This window comes from Agelaius phoeniceus, chromosome 11 (genome assembly GCF_051311805.1).
Source record: "Agelaius phoeniceus isolate bAgePho1 chromosome 11, bAgePho1.hap1, whole genome shotgun sequence".
Taxonomy (NCBI): domain Eukaryota; kingdom Metazoa; phylum Chordata; class Aves; order Passeriformes; family Icteridae; genus Agelaius; species Agelaius phoeniceus.
The window spans coordinates 11950127-11973469 of record NC_135275.1 but is presented as its reverse complement, the minus strand read 5'-3'; the positions used below and the strand labels follow the sequence as shown (position 1 = coordinate 11973469).

General features: G+C 38.6%; 1 protein-coding gene across 5 annotated transcripts in view; it reads left to right on the top strand.

Annotated features, from left to right (window-relative positions):
• Positions 1–23343, top strand: part of EEFSEC (eukaryotic elongation factor, selenocysteine-tRNA specific) — a 123564-nt gene that overhangs the window by 18000 nt on the left and 82221 nt on the right. For 4 of the 5 annotated variants that reach the window (XM_077184392.1, XM_054640278.2, XM_077184390.1 and 1 more), the window contains exons 2-4: positions 14888–15095; positions 17269–17365; positions 18951–19115. In XM_077184392.1, the coding sequence (XP_077040507.1) occupies positions 14908–15095; positions 17269–17365; positions 18951–19115 (450 nt within the window). In that variant the 5' untranslated portion in view covers positions 14888–14907. Of the gene's footprint in view, positions 1–5417; positions 5540–14887; positions 15096–17268; positions 17366–18950; positions 19116–23343 lie in introns of those variants that run through there. The other variant, XM_054640279.2, reaches the window with a different exon arrangement.

Here is a 23343-nt window from a genome sequence, read left to right as displayed (position 1 = left end):
TTTGGTTATGTTCTGCAGCTGAAGTACCAACATGACAGTTTTCTGCATTACTGTCACAGAAGTCCAGAAACTTGCATCAAAATTGGGGTTCACCATGCTCCAGTGTACAGAAGACTCTAAGGCAAAATGTAACATAGTCCTGGTAACTTGAGGTAGTTGTCTTCCAGCTTCTCACTAGGTATTAGTAACTCGTCTACCCTTTCTACATTGACCTGCTTTAGAGAAGCAAAGCTGTAGTTGGAAGAAAACAAAAATCACTTGGAGGGCGCACTGTAGTTGAGTGTATGAAAGTGTTACATGTAAGAGATTTTCTCTGATACAGGCGTGTTTGTTGCTGCTGGTTTTAGGGGTGTTCTTCTTTGTTCCTTGTTATCCCCCCTCCATTTTGTTCTCAGTTGTGGTGAGATTTGCCCTTGCTTGATTGATGCATTTTCAAACTCTCTCCGTAGCATTCTGTTGATGCAGCAATGACTTGGTTTTGCAGCCTTGCTGTCACTTTGCAGCTGTGCACCACGTTTGGTTGTTTTGGGCAGGCTCTCCTGACTCCTGCTCAAAGCTGGGGCTCTCTTTGAGAGGAGCTTCTTGACCCTTTGTACTTTGTTTGGTACCCGCCTCGCAGGCGGGCTCTGGAGCCGCTGTGTGGAATGCGTGTCTAACGTGTTCCACTCGGACCTCAGCTCCATTCCATAATGTTAGCTTTAATTGGCTGCTTTGAAACTTTCATGTCCAATTTGGTTGTACACGGTAAATTACCACCCTCCTCGCCTTTTCCTAGGAGCACGAAAGTAGAATCCAGACTCTGCTTTCCCGTGCTGCCTTTTGGTATTGCCCTTGAGCTCTTTTAGGGACAGCACTGGTGGGTAGTGTTTCTGTCAGAGGACAGACATTTTTTCTAGTGGGTTTTTTTTTTACCTCCAATCTTCTAAAGACTGTACCTTTTAAACATTGTGTTGTATTTTTGGACTGAATTCTGCATTTGAAAGTTTAAAAAAAATTAATGCTGCTTGCCCAAAGAAGTATCTCCAGTTTAATAAGTGTTGCCTAATTCTTAGTGTGGTTAGATAGCCAGTGTGTCTTCCAAAGGATTTTTATTTTCTTTTGAATATTCCTATATTTTAAATTTAGTTACTTTGTTGGAGTGCACAAGGACATCAGGGCAACATCAATGATATAACCAAGGCTGGTCTTTACTATGTAAGAATGCCTTTGTAGGTGCTTCTGAAGTGTCAAAATGGAAGTGTGGGCAGAATGAGAGTTTGTTACTAGCAGGTTTCATCTAGACTTAAATACATGATTGGAGCATCACCAGAGCTACTTTTGAGAAAGATGGATAGTTGAGTTACGTGAGGAAAAAAATGGGCAGTGCTGCCTACAAAACAAATTTTGCAGTTCAAACTCAAAACAGTGATGAGTCTCTTGTTTGTACTTGGTATGAATGAGGTAAAACAAAGCCTGTCTTTATTCTCCACATCAGGCTTATGAGCTCATGTTTCGGCTTTTCCTTTCCCCTCCCTTTCTGACATGGGCTCTTGTCTTTTTTTTTCCTTGCTGAACAGACAGTAACTCTCCACAATATTTTTAATCTCAACAAGATGTCCAGTGGCTGATGATGCAAAAGTGTTGCATCAACAAAGAGGGGATGATAGCTGGAGCATTCCAGGTCTGACATTTTTGGCTGAGGAGCTGTGTATTGTGGCCACTGATTCCTCCCGGCACAGCATGCTTGCTTGGGGCAGGAGACTACTTTTCATTGACTCCTGTTGTGTGGCTCCCTGCTCCTTATTTTAGGTTTCTCCAAGAAGTTATGTCTGGGAGTTTCATGGTTTTAGATGAAAGAGCCTGTTGTCTTACTGAATTATCTCCTTTCTGTCTATATTTAAACCAAGTTGGCAGGTAAAAAAAAAAAAATACAGTAAAACAAAAGCTCTCTTATGGTAATACCTGAGGCTAGATTAGAATAAAAGTGGAAGAATTCTTTAATATTTTTTTATTTACATATGTTTGTTGAGGCTACTTGCTTACCTGTAGTCCATTGGCACCCAGCAGTGGAACTGACCTCATTGCATTGACCTTAAGATGGGTTCCTGGGCCCTGGTGGGATCTAACTCACAAAAATTTTTCCACTGAAATGGACCATGAGAAGTATTAGATTATTTGGAATAGAAAAATTAATATTATGGAATTTAAAAATAATACACATTTGTAATTATGAATACTGAGTAGCCATGTAGTGTGCAAGTGCTTTTACTCCTAAATTTTTGAGAGAAAAATTACTTTAAAGAATAAAAGAAACACTTTCAATTTTTTTATGCTCTAGTGCAGTATTTTAAGGCAATAGCATTTTTTACTGACTGAAGTGAACCCAACAAGTGAAACTTTCCATTCACTAAAAGTATAGCTGATGCTTTTAAAAACTAAGGGCTTAAGAGCTTCCTCATGACAGATAAACTTCTTGAAACCATGTAAAAATCTGCTTATACCATAATTCAGCCTTGCAACACTGCTTTTATTGTGTGAAGAACCTATCAGAAATGGATTTATAAGCTTGTTGTTCCCTAGCTGTGCCTGTTTGTTATGTACAACTGTTCTTGTTCATAGTCTGTGTTCCTTCACAGCATCAAACCTTCAGCCATCTCTGCAGCCCTGTCTTACACTGTTTCCATCAGGTAATACTTCCAGCCATGAAGTTATCCCCAATTTAAGTAAAGGTAAGGTGGGATAATTTGTTGACTGCTACCTAAAAGCATCATTAACCATTGCAAGAGGGGAAATGAGGGCGTGGGTTTGGTGACTTTTTTCTTTTTTTTTTTTTTTGCAAATCTTATTTTTGATGCAAAGGCAGTTCTGTCGCCAGCCAGTCCAGCATGCAGAGACTCTCCCCCCTGCCATAAAACAATGAGCACATTCAGGCACAACTAGTGTTTTCAGTTATTAAAAAACGGAGCCGTCTGTCTCTGCCTGTGACTTTAATCTTTAAGCCTTTATTCCCTATACCCCACCCCCTCTTTCTTTCCCCAACCTTTTGTTTGTGAAGTGCAGAGCTACAGGATATGTGGGCCTGGAGTTTCTGAATGTATTGTACATTCCCCTGGCAATTACAGATGTTTATAACCCTGACTGATGTTATTTCAGTATTGTGGAGGGTGAACAGAAAATTAAAGAATGCATTTTTCATCGCCCCTAGCAAACTTTAATATTTTTTTTGTTTGTTTTTTTGTTGTTTTTTTTTTGAGGACAGAGGAGAAGAAAAAAAAGGAAAATGTAAACTGTTAATTAAGAAAAAATAATCTTGTTTCACATTCTCAGATGAAGCACATCTGAGAGCTGTGCAGGAATATCTTCCCATACTCTACCATAACTCTTTTGTTAGGACAGTGTGTTACATGCAGTGTTGTAAAAACGTAATAGGACTGGGTTTTAATACAAAAGAAGCTCCTTAATGCAGGGTGCAAGACTTTTGCTTACTTTATTTCAAAGACAAGGTAGCTTAGGGCTTGTAATGACTTAAGAGCAGAATCACAGACTTTGTTTTTCAGCCTTGTATGGAATACTGGGGTTTTTTTGTAGAACAATGATTTAGAATCTGGTGAGTTTGAGTTTTACTTTTGGACTTGGTGACAGAATTGTTTGAGAAAATTTATTTTTGGTAGTCTTGTAGAAATATGTTCTTGCTCTGTACAAGGTTTTAAATCAATTTCTTACTAGTGGTGGTTGAGCTATCTAAAGCTGCAGGTGCACTGTAAGATTAGTGTCCTTGAATTGACAGAGGGGTGGAGAGAAGAGAATCCTGTAGCAAATCTCTGTGATCAAGGTGATAATTGGTGTGTTTCTTGGGGACTCCAGTGCATTCCATGATTTTTCAGAGTAGTTGGCCTAAAACATTGAATTAAAGTAGAGAAAAGTTAATTGGAGTCAAGAATTTCAAGGTGGTTCAGCAGTATCTCTCAGGTACAACTTTCATATCTGTACCTGTTTTCAACTGCATGCAAACTGCTGTTTATAGGTTTTGGAAGTTTGGAGTTGCATATCTAAATGTATATTCAGGTCTGTCTACCTGTGTGATGGTCCTTATCTCCAGTGACTGCTGCATGGAACTTTTCTTTAGACTGATCTTTCAAAGATATGGCAGAAGAGTGAGCAAGAATTTACAGTGAGATATCCTTTAGCTAGGCAGGACTTGAAGAAGTTAACACAAAAGATAGCAAAAACCTCTCCTTGTCATCTAATATTAAACTGATAAAAATATGCTTAAAGAAATTCTAGCATATTCCAAGATGTTTATAATGCATTAATTCTCCAAAGCACCCCGAGGGAGGCAATAGATGCACTGTAATAACAGTTCCCCTGTCCTCTTGGAAGCAAAAAACCAACTAGTTGGTCATTAAGCATAGCACATTCTTTTCATCCTGAGATAATCAAGCACTAAAGTTGTGAGTCGCTTCTGTAAGGATTTCTGAGATGTGCTGGTTCTCTTTGTGTTAAAGCATGTGGGCATGGGTGGGATTGAATCCTAGATATGCTAATGGAAAGATACCATCTTGTACAAATGAGGTTAACTTGAAAAGTTGAAGAGCTGAGTGTGAAGTAGTACTGATAGAGACCAGAATTTATAGAAACTTCGTAATTACTGTTCATGAGTCTGGTTTTGCTCCCACTCTGACTCCAGTACTGGGCTTGTATGCAATAGTAGATTCAAATATGGGCAGAAATATGAACACATTGGTTGAGAAATATTTCAGTTGAACTGTTCTCGGAAATCAAAGTGTTAAATTGTCTGAAAAACTAACACAGGCGTTCACTTACTGAAAGAGCTTGCACCTTTGAGGGAAAATGTGTGCACTGGTGGCTGTTTATGGGCTTCTCTCCCTGAAACAGTCTTGGAAAATAGATCAAGTTATTCCACTAATTTTTGTACTGCTTTTCTCTTTCCGGTATAAAACTGGTTTTGCATGACTTTTCATTCCTAGTGGAAGGCATACTGGTATAGGCTGCTGTCAGCTCTGGCCTGAGCATCCTGTGGTATCAAGGAGGCAGCAGGAATTTCCATGGTTCTAGGTACCACAGAGGCTTTCACTCAATATTTGTCTCCACCCTCCAGTTAGTGGAGAAACCTCAGGTGCAAAATTCTTGAAGCTGGGAATAGTGTGTTTCTGTGTGGTGTGAACTGAGTCATTAGAGATGGAGCAGAGGACTCCAGATGTGTGTTGGAAGTCAGTCAGAACTGGAGATGGGCTCATGTCCTTATTGGTGCAAGTTCAGTGCCTTTGCAGTTCTTCCAGATGTTTGATTCTTTTTATACTGCTAAGCTACTGTTTTCTCTTTCAGGTCTTGGAAATAGCTTCAAAGGCTTCAAAGATGGTCTCTGCTGTAATCTTTGAAAGATGCAAAGGACAGAATGGTCATACTTGTAGTTCTATTTTTTGCAACATATTTAACATTATCACATGCAAATGTAGTTACTTTTTTTTTTCTTGAAACTTGGCAGGAGATCTTGTAGAGAGCAAATGTAAAGCTGATATGGGTCAAGACTATAAAAAGGGTAATTTTTTTTCTTCTTGGTCCTCTGACCTGTTTGCTTTTCAGTGTTTACAGTAAAGACTTTATGGACCATCAGGGACCATTTATGGTCACTATATAAGGCCCAAGTGTAATGTTACCTCACATTTAACTCTTCAGAGCTGTGCAAAGGCACACATGGCCTTGATACTAAAACAAAATGCCTCTGAGTAACAAGTCTGAAACTTGAACTAATCACTCATTAGGCACTAGGAAAGCTTACTAGAACCCTGAGCACACAATATCATCTGAGGAGGTCAAAGCAGGGTTTTGCAACTATGCATTTTCCATTTTTCTTACTTTGCATCTTTTTCCTGAAGCATGAACATAAAGTGTTGATTTCTTACACAACTTAGTGTCACATTGTTTGAGAAACCTTATTTTATGAGCTAAACAACTCCAGGCAAAAGGACCAGGCCACTTCATTGCCAATCTCCAAGTTTGGGTTTGATATGAATTGGTGCAATTACAGGTGCCATTTTTGTATGACATTTGGGAATTTAGAAATATTGAAATACCCTGAAATGTTTTCTAGCCTGAATTCCAAAATACGAAACTGAACTTTTTTCTGCTTAGGTGTAATATAGGCAGGTGGGGCAAAAACCAGACACACAAAATCCCACCAAACACCACTGGACAAACCAAGTTTGTTACTTGGATAGTAATAACCTAGTTGGTTTCTTCTATGCTTTCTTTTGCTTTCAAGTCTATGAAATAATAGTTTTCCTTACTATATGCCACTGATTGTACTCCATGGCTGATGAGCTGTATAATGACATTCAGTCTAAAATGCTAAAACTGTAGTTTTGTGCGGTATCCTAAATATTTAAATTCTCAGCTTTTACTGGTGTCTGTATTTGCATATACATATGTATGAATGACACTTTAAAAAGTTAATGTTTGCTAACTAATTCACAATTTATGCACTTTTGACTTCAAGCCAAGAAAGAAATTAATGCAGCTGAAATACCATGGTGTTGAGTAATTCAGCAAATGCTACCTTTTTTTGTAGCAGTCATCTGTGTCTACTCAGAATGATTGTTGCTCTTCCAAGATATGTAAGATTTTTTTCAACTGTACCATAGTTTACGTTTTCAGCATTAAAATAAGTAGAGGTCTGTTTTGGATTCTGTCCAGTTTGTGCCCTGTCAATATAGAAATTCAGATCTAGTAATAGGTATTATTACAGAACAGGATTTTTGTACATATGGAAGAAGGATGACGTCTTCTCTCCTATGGTGCTTTACCTCCATTTTTACACATGCTATGTATTACATGGCATTTCGTGTTACAAGGCAAGGCTTGTTTGCTTTGCTCTTTGCTCTCCCCTCATTGTCTATAGGATTTCCATTTGGGGTGATTTTCTGGTTTTTGACAAATATTTATTTAAAGAACAGGAATTTAAATGCCAGACCATAGCAGTCACTCATCTGGTTTGCTACATTTTCTTTGGAAATAGAAGAAATTATTGGTTTTGAGGGACAAACAAGTCAATGATGGATTAAAGTATACCTTTCTTTAAGTTTCATCTTAATACCTCTTATACAAGATAAAATCATAAATGTTTTATTTAAAAATGAAGCTTCATCTAGCTGGATGTATCTTTAAAATCTTAATGGTGTAAATATCAAAGCTGTATTTTGATTTGTCTAAAGACAAATTGTATTTAGCAGCACTGAATTTGAATTGTTGTGCTGCTTAAAATTATATAATTGATTGTGCTCTTTTATTAGAGGTGTTTTATTTCCCTTCTTTCACTCAACTTCATTTGCTTTTGTCACTGTGTGCTGTTAACATGGATTTTTCTTTGTGAAGCACCTAACTGCATTTGTCTTGTTTCCTTTTTTGAAGCTACTTTATCTTTAAGATTCCTTTTCCAGAAAGTGACCAGATCAAAATGCAGTATTTTATTTCAATATTATATTGTATATAGGCAAAGTCTAATTCTTTACCTTTCTTTGCTGCTTTTAAACTTAAAGCAATTTTGCATTGAACAGCATATAATCACTGTATCTTTTCACCGTTTTCTGAAGTAATTGCACTAGTTTTGTGTATATACACATATACTTAAGTTTCTTTCAATTCTTTCTAACAATCCGTGGACTGTTTATTCAGCTTTAAGTTTCTCTGTAGCTCCTCAGGCTGCTGTTCAGTGAGCCCCTTGGCCTGCAGCAGCATCTTGTCCCCAGAATCAGGAGATTTGCTTTGCTCCTTCCCTTGTTACCTTTGCAGCTCCTGGCTGGTCCTGCTTGTGCCAGCTCTGGCTCTCCCTGGAGTGCTGCAGGAGCTGGGTCACCTTGCCAGGCTCAGGGAGAGCTCTCTGCTGTGCCTGGGTTGAGCTGACTGCTCTGAGCATCAGCTTTGCCTCTCATCAGACCCTCCATAAGCTGTGGGAGTGTTGGGAAAGGTAACTGGGAGCAGGAACTTCCCAGCTCATGGAGCTGCAGCCTCCATGACCAGGTGCCAGAGCCTTTTCACTGGCAGCTGCTTCTAGATCACTGCAGGTAGTGATGTAGATCAGCACAATAACAAAGTGAAGTGTGTGACTGCCCTGGCTTGAAACCACACGGGTAAAATTGCCTTTTGCCCTTGCATGTTTTGTCTTCTCAGTGGAAGCAAAGGATGTTAGTTGTGGCCTTTGGAAGGATGTGTCCTTAGCAGTGGCCATTATTGTGCTGCTCTAGCTTATGCTCAGGCTGGGAGGAGGCGAGGTGTACTGAGGTCCTGTTTGTGCTGGGGAGAGGGGAGGACAAGAATAGCAAATTAATGTGTTACCTAAATTAAAAAGGTTCATAGCAATCTCTCTTTAGTAGTGAATTTCTGTTTGGAAGTCTTTGGAGAAAGGTTTCTCTGTAATTTTGCATATTTTTTTACAATACTACATGGAATTTTAATGTGTGTTTAACCAGTGAATTTGGATTGCAATAAGGGCATCCTGTATTTGTCTTGTTTAAGAATAGTTTCTTTTCCATAAATGGTGGAAACTACCAAAGTATTCAGACATTTCTCAGGCTTGGTTTTCCTCTGAAGAGGCTGAAGACAACATGGGACTCCTTACATTCTGTAAATCCTTGCAAAGGATCCCTTGATAACCTTTCTTCCTGTGTTGTTCTTTGTTTTTTGAGAGTGTTTTCACTTTAAGGTTTATTTGTGATTTTTTTTTTTCCTCAATAACTCATCCATTTCATAGAAGCTTAGTCCTGTGTACAATATTGCAATGGCTAGACCAGCATGTAAAAATTATTGGAAGATCCTCCTCAGTCTTTCTTAGCATGACCTTCATAGAGGCTTTATCAGCTTTGTTTGTGCTACTTCAGCATGGCTGATCAAGCTTATTGACATACTCTAATCATTACAGGCATTTCCTCCCTTTGAAGAGCACAGACTTGTTTCTGACATCTAGTTAGAACTTAGTCAAACAAGACAGATCCTTGGATGACTTGACAAAGAAGGTGGTAGAGCATTATCCTTTATCCTCTTCAGAACAATATGGCACACTGTTTCTTCTCCAGATGAAGTATAAAGTATATTCAAGGGGATTTTGGTGTGACATTCTTTCAAAAGAACCCTTTTATTTCTTATAAAAAGTTATCACCTACTACTTGTAGTTGAGTTGGACTCATGCTTACAAATAAATAACTGTAATAGATCTGTTATTTGGCATACAAGAAATGGACTTCTTCCAATTATGGATGCCCTTATGGCCACACTGCTTTCCCTTTCTAGCTCTCAGTTACAGACCAACCAGAGTGGCTGATTTTCATCTGAAGAGAATTCATGCAATGACCTAATGCTTCTAATTTTAAGCTTTACTGTACATTCAGAAATGTTGTGGGTGATGCTTTCTATCTGATGTTACAAATGCTCTGGAGTTTGAAGCTGCACAGCTCCCTGTTTGTGCTCTGAGCTGCTTTGGGAGTGATGGTGGGATGCTTGAGCTCCATGAGTTCCTTCTCTTTTCAAAGTGTTTCCTAACAGGAGTTCTGTCAGTTTTGATCCACGATTTGCATTGCTTTACAGAAGGTTTCTTCATGTGTAATTCATGTTCCCCAGTTGAGTGCATGCCTCTCCCTGCATCACACCTCCTATTTCTGTTTGAATTTTAGAGGATTCCATATCCTGTAAAACATCTTCCTTATTCATCACAGTGCCTCCCCTAAGGTAACTAGCAAAATCCTGTGTGACTTGTAACATCTCCCAGGGTGCAACTGTATATGAAAACAGGGAATAATTTAGTTGTTTCTGAATAAAGTTTCTTAACACAAAAAAAAGTGGGGGGAGGGGGCTGTGAAAGGGGAAGTTGGATACTCTCTGCATGATATAGACAATATTTCCTGAGACAGGAGATACTAACCTCAAAGAATTTAAAATAAAACATTGATTTAATTTTTTTCTTTTTTTTTTTTGGAAGTGGAATAGCGGAGGTAAAAATGGTAGAATAGTTGGTCTTTTTATCCTGTGTGCAGATGAAATTGATTAAACCTTAAAAACTCGCCTCAGTCCACCCGGTTTATTAATTGAAGAATTTCCTCTTCCCCAGAATGGGAAGTGCACATTAAAACAGAGCTTTGCCCTTGAGTAGCAATGATACTTGAGAACGGTACATTTTCTACAATCCTATTTTCTCTTCTACACTAGAGGAAATCCTAACATGGTAAAAAGCATATTTAAAAAAAAAGAAAAGTATGTTTAAGGAAGTCCTCTTTCATTTCCTTGTAAAGCATGAAATCTAATTATAGTCCATGGCCCACAATTATTTTATTTTTACATTTCAAATTCCATTTTCTGCTTCCTTTTGCTGCCTGTGAACAAGAGTTGTACTGTTTGTGCAAAGTCAGCTAAAAAGATTACCACAAACAGGACAGGACACAGTAGCTTAAAGAAGGCACCACTCAGAATCTGTGCCTATGTTCCATGTGTGACATGCAAAACATCCCCTTTGTTCACACAGGGACCCCTCTTCTTCCCTCCACTCACCAGGTTTCACCTTTTGAAGCCAAGTCAGCTTTATATTGATGTATTATTTGGAATATCATGCAATACTTTAGTTATGCTTGCCAAAATAATACAGCTTAAAATGCTCTCATATTCTTGATCTGCATTTGGTAAAGACAAGCCAATTGAGATTCAGCTTATTTATTGAAAATGCCTTTTGGGTGAGCTTTTCAGTAAGAAATTGGTAGCTAATTTAGTGCTTGGAGATTGTAACTAGATGGTTCTGAAAGTGGGCTCAGTGCATGTATAATAAAATAGTAATGCATTCTTGGAACTGATAAATTAATACATGAGGCTGAGGTGTTTGTTTGTTTGTCTTCCTAGATCTCATAATGCCATTTTTTTTTCTAAATTAGTGTTAATATTATGTTTTGCTGTAGGGACACAGCTCAGTCTGGGAGTTCAGGTATAAAATTTACAAGCATGCAGCAGACTGCACAAATGAAGGTGGTTTGAGTTCGTGTACATGCAGAACTGCAACAGCCTCTGTGGTTGAGCTTGAAGGAGGTTTTTTATTTAATATGGAATGTTCTGCTCCAGAATAAAACATGGCAATTACAGTTCTTTACTGTTTTCCAAAATGCATCTGGTATCTTGGCTACTCCCATGGTGTTTCCCTGTGAAACTGATATAAGAGCTGGATTTTACTAATTGTCTGTGACACTAAACACATTTATGAGGAGTGAATTTGATGGAGGGGATGAAGGTCTGCAGCCTTGTTGCCTGGAACTCTGGGCAGGCTTTGTTTCCTATTTTGGCAATGGTTTGAAGATACATTAAACTAAATAATGCAAATACAGAGAATGCAGTGAATTTTCTCCAAAAGACTAAAAGTTGATCAATACATATTTTTAAAATGCATTCTATTCTTTTTCAGTGTACTCAGGCAGCAGCTGGTGAGTTCTTTCAGGATCCAAGAGTGAGAGCTAGCTAGGAATGCTGTTGCAAGTGCACTTCAGGGAAGCTTGAGTTGCTTCCTTCTGCTCTTTGGAAATATGGCATAATCTCTGACATCTGTGATTCAACTCATCTCCTGAGTAAAGAGTAATAAATTACTTCCTTGATGACTTTATATAATCAGATACTCTTCAGAATTCAGGAGCTAGCATGGATTGTGTGTTCAAAGCAGTAGCTGGACCTTTTCTTTATCTTGCCTCTGAAGGTATTTTTCTTATTTTCTGAGTTTTGTGTTCCCTGTCACTTTTGTGATACAAATGAGTGCTGCTGCCTCCAGGTTTAGCTGGCACTTGCAGTCTTTGTGATGCTGTGCTGCTGGTCTTGTGTTTTTCCTGTATCTGGCTGTCATCCAAAATCTCTCACTTCATGTTTTATCTTCCTTGTTTGTTTTTCTTCACTCAGACTATCTACTTTATTTTTTCTGTGGTTTAGCTGCTTATCTTGGAAGTATAATGCCCATCTTTCTCCACCCCCTTGTGTTTTCTGATGACAACTTGTTTATTTCATTTGCTTTTTGCAAGGCTTCATCTGAGCTGTGTGTCATCACACAAAGGGTACTCCAATAATTGATCTTTCATTTCCAAGCAAAGTGAGAAATCACATGTCAGGATTTATCTTTTCAATGTTCTTGAACATGTCTTTCATAGATGAAGTGGTAAATAAAAGGTTACACCCCTGTTTTCTCCGTAGAAGAAATAATTTGAGTATCTTAGTTGAACTTTTTCATTGATTCTATGTGACCTGCTTCAGTGCAGATAAAATGGTTTTGATTGCTGTGCTTCCTTGTATGCAGACCTGTCCTTTGCACGGGTCTCTGCTTTGTTCAAAGTAATTTCAAGCCTTTTTCTGAAGGTTTGAGGAATATTCAAATAGTCCATAATCTCTTCCCTATTATTATTTTTAACTGTGTAGGCCCATATTCTGTCTCTTTTTTTGAGGAGTGCTTTTTATTTGTCCTATGACTTCTTTCAGTTCTTCTGTTCCATTTTGTGCAAGACCCCATGGCTGACATTTTGCTATCAGATAGTGCAGGTGTGAGTAATATTTTCACTTTCTTTAACTCTTGTTATTGTTTTTGAGTCTCCACATAGTATACCTGCATTATTTTTATGTCCCAATTGAAAAATCTTTCCAAGTGAGGTTGTAGTCATAAGAGTACTGATGTAGTACATCCTTGCTTCACTGTTACTTGTGAAATCTTCCTCTGCTGCAGAAAATGATTCAGAAATATTGTTCCTTTTGTTGACTGAACTCTGATATGATAGTAAACTGATTCTTTACTAGAGATTATTTAAGTAGTAAATTTGAAATTAAACATATTCTAAGTCTGCTATTACCATTTATATGTTATGAGGAGAAAATGCATTGCATGAGGTTCCATGGGAGAGGGTTACAGTTTTGTCATCTTGCCAACTTTCCTGATTTGAAATGTGACATTGGTGAATCCTAGTACACTTCTCTTGATGATTTTGTTTAGGTATTTAATGAACTTTATGCATGGCTGATGGGCAATTAAAGAAATGGATTCTAGAATAAAACAAAATGTAAAACTATGTAGGAGAAGATGGGGGATTGAGAAGAAGGTGAATTGTCAAAGATGGTTTATTAAACAGCTCAGAAAGGAAAGTTGAGGAACCAAGTTTTAGCATTATTTTTTCACCTTGTAACTCAAGGGTCCTGTATGCATTCACAAAAATGGGTCCATTCTGATTGTTAAGTGCTTTGTCCCACTCAAACTGTTTTCATGCTGTTTGTTTCCCTTGGTTTCTGACCTTTAAGTCTGCACTTGGATGGTGTATAAAGTCTGAGCCTTTTGTACAGTCTTGATGATGTTTGTGTTGAAATTTAAGCAAGCTCTAAATCACTACAATTCCCAAAACAATAAAACTGCAAATTACTTTTGAGGATATGAAGCCCATCTTTGGTTTGTCAGGCAGAGATATTTGAAATGATGGGTGAAAATTCTACAGGAGCACTGGAAATACCATAATTATCCAACTAGTGCTCTGAAGGTCTTAACATTCATTTTTACAAGATGAAAGGTCTGGTAGGTTGAAATGGTCATTTGTAGCCATAATTTTTTTTTTCTGGTAGCTCCCACCCACTCATTCACCCATGCACTTCAACCTCGGAATGATTTCCTATCCTGAGTTCATGGGAACTGGGAACAAGGGGAGCTGTTGTCATAGCCATTGTAAAAGCCTTAAAAGCAAAGAAAGGCAAGGGAAAGGCTGGACAGTGTGGAGGAACAAGGAACAGTTGTATTGATTTCTTGTTCTTCTGATCTTAAGGCCAATATTAAAAGTACTTAAGTTAGAGAACTGGAATTTCACATGATTTCTAGCTTTTATCATCTTTCAAAATGTACTTTTTTTGGAATATGACTTTCTGGTACTTCAGCTTTATTATTTTTAACTTTGTTTAAACTTTCTCAACACTTGAGTCTGTTGCACTTTTCTGTTTTAGTATTCAGAGCATTTCAGTTACCTCATATGAAACAAGAAAATTCTGAATGTAATTAGCAGAAGGCCCAATGTTCATCAAATGCTTCCTTGGAAACTAATTTAAATCCATGAAATTCAGGTTGCTTCAATCAAAAGATTAAGGGTTCATGACAACAATACTTGGAAAAATAAAAATAATCCATAAGCGTTATAGGTAATGTCAGCCTAAAATTTAGGATCCTTTCCACGAAGAGATCTAGGAATCAGATCTGTTTCTGTGTTTTAAATTACTTGTTCAAGTTATGTGGATCTGAATTGGGAGGGAATGGCAATACACTTTTAAATTGCCTCTTCCTAACATTGAGAGATATAAGAATTTCTTTAGACTTGGGATAAACCTGTCTGTGGTGGTGATCATGGTTTTCACTTTTATGAAATTTTGGGCTTGGAAAGAAAAATGGTGGGAAGCAGGTAGGGACTGAGGCTTGTGGATATTTTTATGGGGTACCTGGCTGGCTCTTGTTGGGGTTGCTCTGAGTGTGCATCTCCCTGCAGTGTTGCTGTGTGTTTCTTTGGCTGTGTTAGATTCTTGCTTGGCTGCTTATATTATAATTTTTAATTGAGGCAAATGTCATGCGTATGTTGCTACCAGCTTAATTTTCTTAGTATTTTTTTTAATGCAGTGATAGCAGCCTTAGACTTGAACTATCACATTCTTCCCTTATTCTTATACTCAGTGATAGCCTATAATAGCTTAAATTCCCAAGGTCTTAATTTCAAAAGAGCTGTGGAATTCAGTGCTAACTTTGACTTGTGTTTTGTTTGTCTTTCTGGGCATTTGTACATATGTTGACAATTTTAAATGGAAACTATTTGAGAAAATGATCCTTAATCTTTTTATGCTGTGGCAATACTGACTGTGAGTTCTCCTCCAGGTGCCCAGATTATCGATTTAATGATGCTTGTGATAGATGTGACAAAGGGGATGCAGACACAGTCAGCAGAGTGCTTGGTAATTGGGCAAATTGCCTGCCAGAAGATGGTGGTAGTCCTGAACAAAATAGATCTCCTTCCAGAGGGGAAGAGACAGAGTGCCATTGAGAAGATGACTAAGAAAATGCAGAAGACCTTGGAAAATACCAAGTAAGTGAACAGTAATACGAGCAGATAACTTGTCACACAATGTGTTTCGGCAAAAATACCAACATTTCTCTTCCAACGTGCTTCTAAACATGCTGGCACATCCAGCAAGAATGATGAGAAGAGAGTGAAAAGAGTTATAGAAACTCAGGTGCAATTCCAAATTCACCTCTGCAAGTATCATGTGTAGAGAAATGTTATCCTGTAGTTAAGCTTTTAGATTGAAAGAGCTGCTTGGAGTTTGGATAAGATAATACAAAGCCAGAATATCCGGGTGAAGAACTGTTGGATGTGATTGCAGCACATCTTTGCTTTGCTCAGGGATATAAGGGGACATAACTATTGGGTCACATTTTGAGTTGAAGAATCTAAGGAATAGGATTCAGAGTACAGAGAAGAGAGAACCAAAATTCAGTTTTGGCATGTGCAGTCTGCTTGATGGTGCTTTGAAAGCACTGCTGATCTGGGTGTGATTGCAAAGTGCCTGTCCTGTTGTATCTTGGGCATGTGGAGTTTCTTCACAGCCTTTTTCCCACTTGACTTTGAATCTCCAAATGTGTGGTTTTAAAATGCTTTTCTATTCCTAAACTATTATTCTAATGGCAATTGTGGTTTTTTGGTTTTGTTTTTCTTTCAAATAGTTTACTTGTTGAAATACTTCCAAAATACACATAGGTGTGCATGCGGAATTCCATAGCAGTCAGCAAAGCTGAAGGCTGTTGCAGTTGTAGAGTAGATGTTGCCACCAATGCTGGGGAAATTATTGTAGTGTTGTCAGGAAATTGTATGGAAGGCAAAAAAAAAAAAGGCAGAGAAAGGTAACTGTTGTATATTTGCATAGTTTGATACTTGTGAATTTACCTAATCAAAACTTGGTTTTCTGTGAATTGATACCAAAACTAAAAGCAAACTGTCTCTGTGAATGGAATTTCTATTTTTAAAATTTTTTTTGCATATCAGCTTCTCCCTTTGTCCAGCAGCATCTAAATTCTGCAGAGAGAAATTTGGTTTGATGGAGTAAGAGTTTCAGTAGGGCTGGATCGTGTTTAGAAGTGCCTCCAAATGCACTACACAATTACTGCACTTTGTTCTGGTGTATGGGAAGAGGAATAAAGCATTTAGTTATGTGTAAATTTCTGTTTATTGCAATACAGTGCTCTGAAATACTTGTATGAAAACACATTTCCAAAAGTTTTATGGTTAATCATGGGAATTTTCAGTGCATGTTTTTATTACCCTTTGTCCTTAGATGCCTCAGGCTTATGGTGTGTAAACAAAGAAAATACCTCATGTGCCTGGTTACAGCTGGGTCACTGAGTGAGCTCCCTTTCTAGAACTTAACATTTCTTTAGCAAACCACCATCTCTTCCCTCCTGTTTGGTCCCTTTTGTGAGAAGATCAGTGGGGGGTGGATGTCAAGAGGATGGCCAAAATAATTAATTTTGGTCGGAATCTGTTGCATAAGAATTAGGTATCTAAGAGAGTCAATCACTTTTTGGTGTAATTACTGATTACACTAGTTTGCATTTTAAGGAGCAAAGTTAAGTCTGCTGACTGAATATGTAAGAAAAAAAGAAAATCTGCTGTAAGTTAAGGACTTGAAGAATAAAACTGATTGTAGGATAAAAGGTGAGCTGAGGTCAGCTGGCTGCACTGCTCCTCTCTGAACCTTTGTGTGTTTGAGTTTTGTGAGTTTTGCAGACTTTGATTTCAGTAGCTTTAGATCTTTCTGTTTTCTGCAGATCTTGCAGACTCAGGTAGGCATCATGAGGCATCTTGCATTTGGCTCCGGTTTTGAAGGTTATGACTTTAGAATTTTAATTGTTTATTCAAAGTTTAAAAAATGCCTATCTCCAATTAAAGTGACTTTGGATGCAAACCACGGCATTAAGACTGGGTAACAGCAGATGTTTGCTTCTGAAATGAACTGAATCTTGCATTTGATGTCACAGCATTGAATCAGTAGCTAATGTGCAACAGGACTGAAGCTTTCATAGTGAGGTCCAGTAGTGCTGATCTGCTGGCAATTTAGGAAGAAATTGTCTGTCACAATGGGAGAAGAGCAGATGAATTGGAATTTTAGAGTTTCCTAGCCTTCAGATGAGCCTGGAAGTTCTCTATATTGACATGTGTAGGAAATCTGTGATCTGATGGTGAAAGTCTTTGTCTCTTTCAGATTCTCTGGTTGTCCTATTGTTGCTGTTGCAGCAAAGCCTGGTGGACCCGAAGCCCCAGAGTCTGAGAATCCGCAGGGTATTTCTGAATTAATTGAGGTACTCACTGAAGAACATAATAATAACATGAAAATGTCCATTCTCAGATGTTCCAAACCCTTAGTTACATGGCATGATGTTTATACTGTGAAGGGCAGGACACCTAAAGTAACTGAGAGCAGTTTGTAGCTTGCAATAGACTTGCCACCCTTTCTGTCATTAGTTGAGGGAGAGGAACATCTTTGCCCTGGAGGGATGCCACTGCTATTTAAGATAGCAGAAAAAAGTCTCAAAACAAAGGCATCATTCTTTGAAGACTTGTCAAATTCTGATTTGGATGCTGCCAGGTTAAAAGTACTTAAAAATTGCTGAAGTTAAGGTGCAACATCATCATCAAAAATCAAGGGATGCCTGGCCCTGGGCAGCCAGGCTTGTATAAAGGCAGGATGTTCCACAAGGCTGCTGAGCACTGAATGCTGCATCACCTGCCAGGCTGTGTGAGGCAGGATGGGCACGGGGATGGGATGTAGTGTGCCTTAGACCAGACTTAGCCAGGACCAATCTGCCCCAGACGTTTCTAAAGATGAGGAGATATGTAAGTGCTTAATTCTGCCTTTATCTGGCTCCTGTTAGATTTACTGGGATGTTCCCCAGGGTTAAAACATGTGAAGGAAACTCTCATTGGAGCTGTTTCATCAACTGAAACCTAATATTAGATGAGCTGGCAAATGCTGTGTGAGCCCTGCCATTGAACTTGGAGCTATTATCCCTTCTGTCCTTCCTAAGAGACTCTCCATTGTTCTGCCATTATGACCTGGGCTTGGGCTACAGTTTTTGACCTTAAAAACAGATGTTAAAGGCAGTACCAATTGTATATGCAGGTGATGTAACAGAGAGAGATATCAAAAGTGATTTGAGACAGGAGTGAACCAGTTCCTTTGAAGCATTCTTGAGTACTTTACTTCCTTTCTATAATAAAAATCTTTTGTCTGACAACATATTTTAAGTAATATAGTATTTGTCAACAAAATAAATGTTAAACTCAGAGAATTCCTCTAGAAAATGGTACTTATATAGTTTTTCTGAATGGATTGATCCTTCAAGAAGCATTAACAAAAATCTGAAGGGGAAGTTGAATTTGAAAACTTAACCCAGTATTACAGTTTTTCTGGGAGGGAGACAGAGATGGGCTTTATGGGGCACTAATATCTGTACACAAGTTCATTTTCACAAAATCCAAAAAAGCTGAAGTAGCAAAATGCTCTGTAAAATTGTGCTTTTGGGAGAGGAAGGAAAAAGGGGGAGATGACACATGTACATTTTTTTTTCCTCTTTGCTTTGCTGCAGTGTTTATATTGAGTTTGGCAGCAACTTTATAGCCAGTGAGGTTTTGCTAACCAAGCTAAATGTGCAGCACCAAATCTTTCTAAGGCAGAAAATCAAACTGTTCCTGCTGCTAAGTGTGCACCTCCCCTATGGCACACACAGTTAATTTGACATTGGTGAGTTCTAAGCTCATTGGGAGATGCCTGAAATCAGTAAAATTGCAAGCTTGTTCAATCAATCATCCGCTTGCCTGCCTTCTGCTGTGTTGCTGTCATGACTTTTCACCCAGGCATGGTGCTGCTTTTATCTTTTTTTTCAGGTCTTGAAGTCTCAGGCTTACCTGCCATCAAGAGACCCCTCAGGACACTTCCTTATGGCAGTCGACCACTGTTTCTCTATCAAGGGTCAAGGCACAGTGATGACAGGGACTATTCTCTCTGGCTCTGTTAGCCTTGGTGACAATGTGGAGATTCCTGCCCTGAAGGTGAGTCTCTCATTTTCATTCCCCCTGGTTTTCCTGATAGAAAGAAACACTCAACAAAGAAGAGAGTGTTCTCATCCAATCTGAAATTACTGAATTATTTTCAATTTTTATTTTTGTACTCTATTATAACCCAGATTATACAGTAAGAGGCATAGTGATTTTTAAATAAGGCAGTCAGTAAAGTTAGCTGCTCAATAATTTAGTTGGATGAAGAGAAGACTGATCTAGATAGCATGTCAGACTTTCAAATTCAGAGGAGCAAAGTGGGCATGTTTCCAAGCTGGGATGCACCCAAGGACTGAACAAGGTTTGAGGGAGGTTACTCTCATTTGAGATATGCTGCAGTGAGAAGGTCTACAAAAGATTCCATGTGGGTAGGCTTCCAGAAATGTCTGAAAGCAAAGGTAATGACAAGAAGAGGGCATTGAAATGCTTGATGCACATTCTCTTTGTTTGCTGAGGCTTTAATTTGTGTCAGCATGTTCTGAGAGAACTGCTGGGATGCAGGAGGTGGCTTGCTGCTATTGGGCTCTTCAGAGAGCCAGTAGAAAGTCAAAGAGACCTTCCAATGGCCTTTGAACTGCTCAGCTGTTGTTACTATTTCATTTCCTTAAAATATATTAATCTTTTAAAAGAAAACAAAGTGACTTTCTGCTTGGAACATGTGAAATCTATTTCACAGGTCCTGATTATCACTGCTTTGATTTTTCCCTTAATATTAATTGCCCAAAACGAATTAAGACTTGAGGCGTATTTTGCAGCTGCCACTTAAAAGTGGACTGAGCTGATTACATTCTGTGAGCAGGCAAGTTCTGGCCTAACAAGCCTGGATGGGACTCTTTTGGTGCTGTCAGTATTATCTTCAAGTCATTTTACTATAAGATCCTTACTATTTCATTGAGTGAACATGCTGTTCTATAATTTTTCACTGTACTGTTTGGACAAGCGAAGGACTACATCAGGCATTTTGATTCCACCTGAGGTATTTGGCTGGTAGTGGACAATTCATTTCTGGCCAGCCTCTTCAGTGATACCTGTGGCTATCTAGTTCATATCCTATTGTCCTTTGCATAGAAGGGATTTGTGCCATACATACTCTGACATTTCTGCTTCCCCAGCTGAGTTATTCACTGCCCATATTCTTATTTACAGTGTGCAGCCTATTTTGGGAGCCATGCTTTCAATTCCTGCATGGAATATGCTTGCTGGGATTGTAGCTCTAGCTTCAGCCTCTCCTGGTTTTCACTTGGCAGCGTTCTTTCCTTTGCTGTTGTGTCCTGTTCTCAGTCCTGGGCCTGCCTGTGCTTGGGGTCCAAAGAGGGACAAGTGGTCAGGAGTGCAAGGAGAGGGAGATGGCTCCTGCCCAAACAGGGCCTTGCATAGCGAGTTCGCTGCTTTCTTTTTGGCATAGCATTTGCCAAACTTCCTGTCATTTTGTGCTCCAGGAGATGGGGGAGACAGGGCAGAATAATTATTTCTTGCAAAGAAAGAATGCATCACTAGATTATATCTGGAAATGACTATTCTGCTTTTCATCTGTAGTCCAAGAATGTTTTGAAGAAATGTGTTTAGAACTAAATCTGCTTTTTAAGAATCCATATGAAGGAAGAAATGACAAAAATGTAGTAAATAACTTGTGAATTGGTGTTTAAAAGTGGAAATAGACTTTGTATGTTTTCCAAAAGTAGAAAAGACTTTGTGTGACTTTTTTTAGTGGGCTTTCTTCCCAGGTGACTGGGAGAGTAGTCACTGAGGTGACAGACAACTTAGCAGATGAATATTATATCATTTGCAAAGACAAGCCAGGTCATTTGGCTCTTATGGCATTAACTACTTCCTCAAAGTTTTAGTTATTTTTCCAGTTGCTGTTAATGAATGTAACCTTCCACTGCTGTGTGTGAAATGGGAGGTGTGTCCATGCCTCGGGATGATAACAGTGTTGGGCAGAGTTCAGTATTTTGGCACTAGCAACTTGTGGGCATTCACCTTCATGTTGCACAGGTATGGAAAGCAAGGTACAGTAAAAGGAAGCAATGTTTGTAAGTTTGAGCTGTGTGTTGTACTTACCCCTGCCAGCATCATGCAGAGCTGGGTTAGGATACCTATAAAAGGTCAAACCTTTCTCAGGCGTACAAGGTAACGCAGGAAGCACATTTCACAACACATTGTGGTTTATGACTCTCTCTGACCTTTTTTTGCCCTGACCCAATGGTAACTGAGATTGACAGCTGGTACATTTAGGGACGTTACAAACTAGCTGCTTTTTTTAAATTTGAAGAACCCTCTCACCAAATGAAGTGGCATCACCTTCCAGTTCTACTAATGGACTTCGACATCTTTGACCGCTTGAACCTGCACAAAGGAGGGACACAGCAATTAAAAATAAACAGTGACATTCTCAAATGCCAATGCTGGCTCTGATTGAGGCTGAGAGCACCAGCAGTGCATGGATTCCTTTATGCTTTGCCTATGTAAATTGCCATCTGGGGTTGATTATCCATATAGCAAAAAGAAAAATTATATATATGTGTTTGGCAAAAAGCTTTGACACAGCAAACAGTTCACTATCCAATTGAGTTAGTACTATTTGCTCCTTAGCACTTGAAATCCACCTTGAAGAGCATGAACCTAGGATTTCTGCAGCAAAAACATAGTGTTGGCAGAATTCTGAATGTCATTTAAGATTATTTCAGTGGTCTTTCAATCTCTATAGTCTTTGAGTTTATAAACTGCAACAACTTGTGGCACTTCTATTTCTGCTTTATAAAAGTTACAGGAGTTTGAATAATAATGATTTTTTGCAATTTAGTTTTGTTTTTATTTTACTGATATCTGAAGTGTATGTTGTTTAGAGATTTCAGTTTAAATGAGGATGAATGTCAAACTCCAGTGCTGCTGGGTCTTTTTATAGCACACTTAACTGAAAAAGAAAAGTGTTTTCATTTCAGTGGGGGAAAGGTATCTTTTGCCTTCCTTATCCAGGTGAGAAATATTGTAGAAAAGGTCAAGTCTGAATTGGGTGAGGAGGCAGAGGGAGATGTACACAGCTCATGGATCTGGTTATCCTGGAAGTGTGCACTCAGCATTGCCTTACTGAGATCAGGGCTGTGGGTATACAAGACCCAGAGCACACATGTGGCAGCCCAATATGAAGTGGCTCTATTTCAGGAATTGTAAGAAGTAGAAACTTTTCTCTTTGTCTTATAGTCAAGTTCCTGTTTATCCTGTTTAATGAATTGCTAACAAATGCTGGAGCAGATTGATGCAAGCTGAGTGGCTGGTGGAGGTAAATAACTGACTTGGACCCTTGGTAAAATCCAGTGCTGCCAATTTTTACTGTGCATGTGTCAGAAGTTGTGAGTGTCTTGAATGCTGAGTAGCTGTGTTCCTGCTGAGTGGTTACATTCATGTTTGTCTCTAGGGGATCATGTGGGGATTCTCACTCTGCTGAATCTGAATGACATATCTGGTGTTGTATTGTAAAAAGTTGTTTCTTGTGTAATAAAGCTCATTAAAAGGAAAGAGAAATATTCTTACCAGTTCCAACCTTGACCATCCTGGAGGTTGGTAGTAGCCAATTGCCATTTTTAGTGTGGAGCATCTCAGTCTCAAAAGTTGCAAGCACACTAATGAATGCTCCCCTCCTGTTGGAGAGCAGTTATACAGATTGTTTCTGTACTCAGGTGAACTTTCACAAGCTTGTGTGAGACTTAGATATGAAAAATGTGAGGAACTTGCTTCTGTTTATCTCATCAAGCCTCCTAGTAAATGAGAGTGTTTAATCCAGTAGTGATTCTGTCTTGGCAAGAGCCTATTGACTGTCAAATTATACTGACTTTATGAACTTTAAAGAAGCATAGTTTTGCATGATACTGAGAAGCTTCATGGCTTCATATACTTTCACCATATGAAGAGAGATGTTTCCTTCTAAGCTTTTTTTGTTGGCTAGGTAACCTTGGTCTGCATTTTGGCAAACGTTCTGTAGCTTTTATGACTTATACAACAAAAAAATTCCCCACTGTCTGATAGAATAACTCAAATAGTATTTGCAAGGCTATTTCCTTCAAACCATTGTAGCTGGTAAAAGTGTAACAGAGATCTACTTTTGTCCACATAAGTACCTCCATCTGTCTGATGTCCCAGGACCTCTGATTAGTGAGCTTTAGTATGTGTATACATGTAGTAAGAACTAATTTTAGTTTATTTAAGGACTTTTGCACAATCAGAG